This window comes from Eschscholzia californica, unplaced genomic scaffold (genome assembly GCF_041429995.1).
Source record: "Eschscholzia californica isolate CP2 unplaced genomic scaffold, dmEscCali1.0.p SCAF_3, whole genome shotgun sequence".
In the NCBI taxonomy this organism is placed as follows: domain Eukaryota; kingdom Viridiplantae; phylum Streptophyta; class Magnoliopsida; order Ranunculales; family Papaveraceae; genus Eschscholzia; species Eschscholzia californica.
In genome coordinates, this window is record NW_028238420.1 from 24,220,201 (window position 1) to 24,229,460 (window position 9,260).

The window sequence follows — 9,260 nt, forward strand, 5'->3', positions numbered from 1 at the left end:
AATCAAAAATTGTGCTTGAAGAGTATTTCAAAAATAAAAAGTATGTGGCGCCTAAAAATATTTATATATCGGGTGGACTAAAATGTGTATATGGATGCATAACTTTTTTTTAACTTGAATTATACATTGTTATTTAGGTGTATATTCATTGTTTTACGGGCTGGTTGTTGAAGCAGCTTTCAATGCCTCCTTTTTAGACCCTTTTCACACATCTACATATCTCCATTCTTCTACATACACCCTCCTTCCCCTCTATCTCCTCTGTATTATTTATATTAGATTTTCTTTTAACACGTGCTCCCGACCACATTTTAAATTGGTAACCAATCAATTGAATAATTTTAGAATCAGTAAAACTAATTAGATTTATTTAACATTTACTTTCCAAAAGAAAGAAAGAGTTTGAGAGAGAAGTCAGTCACATATTAAGATAACCCATTCTCCTAGCTAGCCAAATAAACACAAATATCTCTCATTCCTTCACTAGTAACCAAGATGTCATTCAACCCTTGTAAAAAATTTAGTACTAGACAAAAAAATTTCACCTTCTTCATGCCTATCTATAAATATCAAGTGATATTTTCTTTTCTTCACATCACCAGTAGTTATCTCCTTCCATCACTCAACCTTCCTCTATCAAATTTAAAATCCTAATAATGGCTGATCAGCAAATGTCTGATAGTATTATTAATGGAACTCTTAACCAACAGCGAAAACCAATGGATGGAGTTGTCCTTAATGTAAAAGATTCTGAAATCAAGAATCCTCCTCCAGCTTCTTCTTCTTCTCCTCAAGATCATAGAGAATTTTCCATCTCTGTCCCTTTCTTACAAAAGGTTCTTAAATTTACTCAACTCTTTCTCTCTCCTCCATTTTTCTTTTTTGAGTAATGCTAGAGAACAAGGAAAACTAAGCAGATTCTCTGTGGGCAGAAATCTTATGTAGGTTGCCTTGATTCTCTGGTTAGTAGATTAAAATTATCGAAAGTACGAATCACGACAATCCACATAGGATTTTTACGTAGAGTTTATCTGGTTATTTCTTGTTTCCTACCACTTTTGTTTTCTGAATGACCCATTTTAGATTTCAATCAATATTAATGATTTTCTAATGTTCATGATTAACTTCATGAAGAATATGATATTGTATTGATTAATTAATGACTAATTCATATCGGGTTTTATTCTTTTGGTGCACAAACAGTTGATAGCGGAGATGTTCGGGACATATTTTGTAATATTTGCAGGGTGTGGTTCAGTTGTTGTGAACCTGAGCAGGGACAAAGTTGTCACCCTCCCTGGTATCTCCATAGTATGGGGACTTGTTGTAACTGTCATGGTTTATGCAGTCGGTCATATCTCCGGTGCTCATTTTAATCCGGCCGTCACGGTTGCCTTCGCTACTTGCCGGAGATTCCCATGGAAACAGGTAATTACTATGCCAACCATAATTTTGGTTTCCTTGTTTTCATTATTCAATTAGTTTTGTTTGTTGTTGACTATACATCTGTTATTTAAGCCAACATTCACATTGTGATGTTCACATTTCCATTTTTTTAAGAAAACCAAGACTTTTGATTTGATTATGAATCATATTTTTTATGTAAAATATTTAATTAGTATATTGTTTGATACTTAATTTGACAATATTAGAGAATTTTATATGATATATATGATATGGTTAATGATGCCATATCAATTTCAAGTTTAATAAAGGGGAAATGACATCCCTCCTATCCTAGGGTCCACTTTACTGTAATTTGACACCTGCACGGTAATAAAAGTACCTCAATTATATAGAAGCCAAATATCAAATATCAGATCCGATCATTTTTGTTCATATAATTTTTTTTTGTTAATATATTGCTTTACCTTTTGTATTGGCCACAAATCAATAAGAAGTCTCATGACTTAATCTCGCTTAATCTATTGTTGTAGGTACCTGCATATGTAGCGGCTCAAGTCATAGGATCGACCCTTGCGAGTGGTACACTAAGGTTGATTTTTGGAGGACATCACGAGCACTTCTCCGGTACCATACCAACCGGTTCTAATTCCCAATCTTTCGTTCTTGAGTTCATTATCACCTTCTATCTCATGTTTGTAATATCTGGTGTTGCTACCGATAACAGAGCTGTAAGCTTCTCTAAATTACCCAATTTCCTTAATATATGAAAGGGGTGCCTATGGTTCTCTAAGTAACTTTTGTTCGCGACTATTGCAGATTGGTGAACTTGCTGGCCTTGCAGTGGGATCGACAGTCTTACTAAACGTACTTTTTGCCGGGTATATATTTCTCTTATTATTTACTAAAGAACAAACTCTTCATATATATCTCTTATTAGACACACATTATGAGAAAGAATGAAATAGTATTTTTCAAACTTACGTAGGCCAATTTCGGGGGCATCAATGAATCCAGCAAGGAGTTTGGGACCCGCAATAATAGCAAATCGTTATCAATCAATTTGGGTTTATCTAGTAGCACCAACTGTAGGGGCTATAGCAGGTGCATGGGCATATAATGTGATCCGTTTCACCAACAAGCCATTGCGTGAGATTACTAGGAGTGGTTCCTTCCACAAAAGCATAAGAAGAGACTCAAGCATTTAAAGAAAATAAATAAATCAGATATTGAGGCCAACTTCTAGTAGTCTCAAACATGTACTTGTTGCCCCTAAAGGTCTGTCTTAACACTTATGTGTGTTGGAATATTGTTCATAACCCCACTAATGCTTTGTAAACATGAGTGAATTGGTTAGTCTTCCCTACAGAAAACTCCTTTTTAGTATATGACAAATGACAAATGACAAATCAGAACTGGTCCGGTAGCGTTATGACTCGCATGATAATGTGTGTAACCCAAGCTTTAGTCATCATAGACTGTCCGTCAACTATTACACGTCAAACTGGTTAATTATTGAGTGTAGTAGTTTCTAAAAGGAAAATCGGTATATTATGCAGGTTGAACGAATACTTTAACCACACCATCATTGCGGCGGTTTAGGTTTGGTCAAATAACAATGTAGAGTGGAGTGTAATATAGTCCCACATTGTTTAGGGAAATGCCCAAAATTTTGGTTAGATGCTAAAATGCAAGCCTAAAATGATAGTAGGCCCTGTTCGTCAGCTCAATGCGCCTTCTGCAAAAGCAAAACATGTGACTGTCGGGCTTGGGGAATGGATGAAAAAGTAAGGAAACATTAGAAACTTCTTGGGCCCAGGTGGTTATAGAGGAAAATTATTGCCACAAAGGACTTTTCCTTAGGTGTGGGGGATCTCTCATAGTAATTACATCAGTTAGACCTAGAAGGCCTTGACATTAGTGAAGAAGATACACAAGTTCTCTTACATACCAACGCATTGAGACCGCACAACGGTCATTTTGGGTGGGGAATAACCAAAACCATTCACACCATGAAATAGTCCTCTATCTATCTCCCTAAGCAACTAGGGGGGCTAAGGTTGCGTCTCCCTGGCCTAGATAACCAGGCCTTCTTGAGTAAATTAGTTTGGCGCCTTCACACGGATGCTGAGGCGATATGGGTCAAATTCCTTAAAGGAAAGTACCTTCCGACCACCAATGTCCAAGTTACGGCTAAACCAGCTCACCCGTGGGTCTGGAAAGCCATCGTCAAACACCACTCCTCCATCAAAAGTCTCATTTTCTGGGAAATTCATAAAGGCACCAACATTAACATTTGGAATGACTACTGCCTACTGGATCCCAAATCACTCCCTCCTATTCACAACACTTCCAATTCCACTCTCAGTTAGGTATCCCAACTTATCAACAACAACATCCCAACTTATCAACAACAACCAACGGGACAATGTGGTTCTTTCCACAAACCTTTGACTCCAATATTTCCAACATGACAATGTGGTTCTTTCCACAAACCTTTGACTCCACTATTTGCAACGCTATTAGTACTATAACCTTACAGGAAAAGAGAGGATAAATCTAAGGCCCAAAAAAGGAGCCCAAATATGAAATCCAACCCAATAGGGAATTATATCTCAAAAAAAACCCAAAATGTGATGTTACCTTCCTATCCCCCCAAAAGAAATACTTACCTCTTATGTCCATCACTCATTTCCCGCCCAAACACATGCCAGCCTCTCTCTTTCTCTCTCTGACTGATTAGACTCCTCTCTTGGTAAAAACGCTCTCTCTCTCACACACTTGATTAGACACACTAACCCTCTCTATCTCTCTTCATTCAAACGCTGCCTCTCTATCTCGATCAATCTCTATCTCTCTTCATTCAAAACGTTGCCTCTCTATCTCTCTCTCTATCTCTTTTTCAACCGAAACCATTTAGGCCATTAACCCTGAGAATCGAAACGTTACCGGCGACTATCTCTCTCTATTAAACCTTCAAAAGCAACATGATTTCGCTCTCTTTCAACAAATCCGGTGCTTCTCTCTATTGTTCGAGCATCATTAAACACAGGTACGTCTCTGATCTTCCTCTAAATCTTCTTCCTCTCTCTATTGTTGGTAAATTTTTAGGATTGTTTGAACATTTTTGGGGTTTCTTCTTTCAGATTTTTGGTTGTTGGTAAAGTTTTAGGGTTGTTGGTAAAGTTTTAGGGTTGTTTGAACATTTTGGGTTGTTTTCAAAAAATTAGGGTTTCTTCTTTCAGATTTTGTACTTTGATCTTGATTTTTGGGGTTTAACTTGCTCTTAAGTTGTTGTTCTTCGTGATTGCTGTCTACATTTTGGTTTGTGATAAAACATTTATGGTTTTTGTTTGTGATTTCGGAAGCATGCATCTTCACAGAAGGTAATTTTGGTGTTTATGGTTCTTCATCAAGTTTCTAGGTTAGGTTTCTTTTAGCATTTAGGGTTGTGATCAGAAATTTAGGTTTCTGTGGAGACATTTAGTACTTTGTTTTCGATTTTTGGGTGTTTGTCTTTGTTGATGAAATGAATGGTTTGTTTTAAAATTCTGGATTGTGTTAAAGAAATTAGGGTTATGTTTAGACATTTGGGTTGTGTACAAACATTTTTGGTTTGTTTCAAACATGTGGGGGTCTAATACAAACATATCAATTTTTGCAGAAAAATTAACAAAGATGGTTAAAGCTGCAAACAAAAAAGGAGATGCTCCTGCAACCAGACAACAGGCTCCACTAAGAGCTAGCCCTAGAAAGAGGGCTAGCGAAGAGCCAACCACCGCTGGGCCTAGCAAAAAAGGCAAGAAAATTGCGAGTCCATCACAGGCAAGGGTATGATATTCTATACACATCTGTGAGAATGTCCTCTAATTATTGTTTGTGTTCTCACATTTCCTATAATGATTTGGCATATTTGTTAGTGTGTTGTCATTCTGTAAAATGTTGCGTTACTTAATGCTACCTTATTGCTTGGGTTCTGTGAAAAGTTATGTAAACCATTGGCCTCGGCTTATTGTGTAGACACATTGCAAAATAATCTGTCATTATTTATAGTAATGTAGCATTCAGTGTAGTGTTGAACATTTTGTTGAATGCCCTAACATATATGTTACTGTTTGTGTGAAGCATCAATCGTATACATCCAAAACGAGAGAGCCGATGGTGGAGGCTCCACCAACAAAGGCTAGGGAGCAGAAGAAGAAAAATACTTTAAATTACAAATGTAATTTAAAAGCAGTTTTTAAGGTGGCACGGGTTACTCTTTGGGACATGACTGAGGACCAAAAGAAGATGTTGTTTGCTTCCCCATTCAGGTCCTTCTTTAAGGCACTGACCAGTGGGAGTTTCCGAAAAGAGAATGTCATGGAGAAGCCCAATAAGGCCATATTTGATCTGCTGAAGTGCTTCGACAAAGAAAGCCAAGCCTTCAACATCGGAGGGAAGATGATTCAGTTCACTCCCAGAGATGTTGCTGTTGGGAGTCCCAATGGAAGGACAGGTGTATGAAGCATTCCAAGCCAATGTCACCATAGATGCCTCAAAGGACCAGTTTCTGAGCAAGTATTTCAGAGACTGTATTGTAGAGGGCAAGTCTGCATCTTTTGGCGACCCCAGCATCGAAAGGGCTTTGAGTGTGGCTGCAAGGACAAAGGCTCCTGCCATTGAGTTCTTGAAACTCTGGATTATGTACATGGCAGCCACATTCCTGTTTGCTTTAGCTCCCGGCTCCTCGGTTGTCGGAAGTTTTTATCACAATCTCCAAACAGAGAGAATGATAAAAAGAGTTTCATGGCCCAGAGCTATTCACTCCTTCATGATGGAGAGAATTAACAAGCACTGGGAAGACCCGAGCAAAGCTTCAGGCTGCCTCACTCTGCTTCCCGTAAGTAATCCTTATCATGAACTCAAATGTTTCATAATTTCTTATAATGATACAAGACAAATTAGTTTGTTCTGACATTCTGTTATATGTTTCATCATTATTTGGGGACACACACAATGTTTAAACATTTAGCAGGATGTGTGGGAATTTTATAATATGTTTTGTCATTCCTTTTGATGATACAAAAAAACAGTTCTGACCAATTGTATTTAATTTCTTTGTAGTACTGGTATTGCATGCATACCAGGATCCATGAGGACCTGGTAGAGGAAGTAGGGGTAAGTCCAAGAATAGCACGATGGATGATCGAGCCATTCTTCAGTACAGGACTGGAAGCAGAATTGGCTAGCATTGAAGAGGAACATGTAATATGTTTTAACATTTACAATAATTTTACATCATGCTCATTCCTGTTTCAACATTGCAGATGTCTCTGTAACAATGTTTGAAATGTTGGAGCATTTTTTTGAATGTTTGAACATATATTTGGATGTATGCAAATTTTGGGGAGTGTTGAGATAATAACCATCTGTGTCCATCCTTGTAGGTAAAGCTGGAGTTGGAGGCAGAGACTGTTGAAGAGGAAGAGTTGTTAAAGTACAATGAGAGGGTGGTGGTGGAGATGAATGATGATGAACAATTTCATCTTTTAGATGAAAATGAAAAATTGAAGGAGGAAGTTGAGAGGTTGAGAGAAGAGAATCAGTTGGTTAAGAGAGAGAGAGAGAAGTATTAAGAGAGGAATTGGAGAGGATGAAGAAAGAGAGAGAAGAGAAGAATGATGGTTTAAAATTTGATTTTGGTGTCGGAGGGGAGGTGGGGGGTCGAGAGGAGGTGATTGGTCGAGAGGAGGTGATTGGTGGACAGGATGTGGAGGGTGGGCAGGAAGTAGAAGGTGGACAGGAGGTGATTGGTGCAACAGATGTAGAGGGTGGACGGGAGGTGGAGGGTCGCCAAGAGGTAGAGAGTGGAGAGGAGGTGAGGCAGCAGGTGGATGATGGTGGAGATGGTGGAAGAAATTAGAGGGTGGAGATGAGGTAAGAAATGAAGGAATGGTAGAGCAGGAAGTAGCACAAAAAACTCCCGAACAAGAAAATGTAGAAGCCCGCAACGAACAAGAAAATAATGCTGAAGCCCAAACTGGAGAAGCGGAAATGGACAACAAGGGTAAGAAGGTAATTTCTGAGTTTGTAAAGGGTCAATCTTCAGGGGATGTGCAAAACCAGGAGCAGACAGAGAGCCAAATAGCTGGGTCAAGTGAGTAAATGCTCACGAAATTTATTATTTCTGTTCACATTCTTGTCTTTGCTTGAAAAGAAGTTAAAACTGTTGAAGCAAATACCAAAATGCTCCAACATTTAACATAATGTTTTAGTTGCAATCTACATTGATAAAGAAATCAATATTGTTTTTTTAGATTTAAGTTGGTTTTATTTCTAGTTTTTTTAAAGAACGTATTAACTTGTGTGGAATCTTTCTATCTTCTCTGAAATTCTTACTTACTTGTCAGATGATTGGTATGAACATAAATTGTTCCGCCATTGTTACAAGTTTTTTGATAAACGGTAAGTAAAAGAGTTCTATCGTACTCCCACGATGTCTTTTACCACGACAATTGAAGAATGTCTTTTACCACGAACGACAGTAGAGTGGTCGGCTAAGTAATAAATAAGAAACAAACAAGTAAGTGTTCTTCTCCACATAAATACGTAAAATGTTAGAACATTCGTGATAACGTTTATATATATTGATCAAGAATTGGAGAATTATTTATGTTAAGTTTTGCTTTTGTATCGAATGTTGACTAGTTAAACGTGTGGTGATGGGAACAGGGTAAAAGCAATTTCCGAGTGTTTTGAATGTAGGTCAAAAAGAGATGGAAGAACTTGACTTTGAGCTGACTTGGCCTACAGCTCTCTTTTCAGAAGTTTGCGATGTGGCAAAAGTATATGAAAATTATGAGATCGTCGAGAATGAAAGTTCTTCCGAAGACGATTTTGTAGATAAGCCAAATGTTGAAATGGCTGTAGTTGGTGAACAGAAAGATAAAAACAAACCAAACTCTTTGGTTAAAAGGGTAAAAACTCAGCCAAGAACCCGAACTATGATCGAAAAAGCAAAGCAACTCCAAAAGAAAACAATTAATGTAGAAGAGATCGTAGAGTTGGGAGCACAAAGGTCAGAAGAGCAGACTTCAAAATTGCAGAAGCTTGGAAACTGGAAAAAAAGCCCTGTCTAGAAATATGTAAAGGAACATGAACAGGGTTTGTTGGAAGAATTCTCCAGGGAAAGAAACAAAAGGTACGAGTAGGTTACTGTAATGTCCCAGCATTCCTTGAAATGTCCTAACATTAGTAGCGGTGACAATGTTTTTTCCAAAATTTGCAGTACAAAAGTGTGGTTCAGCGACGGAATAAACGACATTTGTGGGAAACAACTGGATATGTTAATGATGAATCTGGAGTGCGATTCACAAATCATTAACTGGGCAAGCTCATTCCTCACAAATCACCAGAAATTGAAAAAAAAATGTGTACTATGCCTTCCATCGGAAATATACGTAAGTTAAGTTATTAGGATGTTTTCCTATCATCTTTGATATGAGTGAACATTTTGATAACTTTGTGTTTATGAAACAGACAATGATAAAGGCTGAGGTAAACCAAGCCTCCATCGAACAAATGCTCAATCGAACATTGAGTAATAATGTGGAGAAACCAGAAATACTATATGTGTGTGCACCCATCTGTCAACCAACAACGGGAGACAGCTCAAGGGGGGGCACTGGACACTATTGATCTATAATGTATTTCTGCATCGTTGGACCCATTACGATTCAATGTCCTTTGATACTAAGATGGCCAAGGAGTGTTTGGAAAATGTAGGGGTTTGGTAGGGTATCTCATACACCTAATTGTCTAGTGTTGGTAGCGGAATCTCAAACATCTCTATGTTTAACACTAGTTTTCAGGAT

At 37.9% G+C, this 9,260-nt stretch overlaps 1 protein-coding gene across 1 annotated transcript; it reads left to right on the plus strand.

The window, feature by feature from the left end:
- The first annotated feature begins 482 nt into the window (after nt 1-482).
- Nucleotides 483-2,626, plus strand: LOC147549140 (aquaporin NIP1-1-like). Its single transcript, XM_086665057.1, has 5 exons — nt 483-836; nt 1,204-1,428; nt 1,938-2,135; nt 2,224-2,285; nt 2,393-2,626. Exons 1-5 carry the CDS (start codon nt 657-659, stop codon nt 2,610-2,612), a joined length of 885 nt encoding a protein of 294 aa, XP_086521183.1. The 5' UTR covers nt 483-656; the 3' UTR covers nt 2,613-2,626.
- The last annotated feature ends 6,634 nt before the right edge of the window (nt 2,627-9,260 follow it).

What these genes read in the sequence shown, in the direction of transcription:
- LOC147549140 (XM_086665057.1), top strand. Translation starts at nt 657, where the DNA reads ATGGCTGATCAGCAAATGTCTGATAGTATTATTAATGGAACTCTTAAC. An exon ending in CTGTCCCTTTCTTACAAAAG is followed by an intron (nt 837 to 1,203) that starts GTTCTTAAATTT and finishes GTGCACAAACAG; the next exon opens with TTGATAGCGGAGATGTTCGG. An exon ending in CTAAACGTACTTTTTGCCGG is followed by an intron (nt 2,286 to 2,392) that starts GTATATATTTCT and finishes AAACTTACGTAG; the next exon opens with GCCAATTTCGGGGGCATCAA.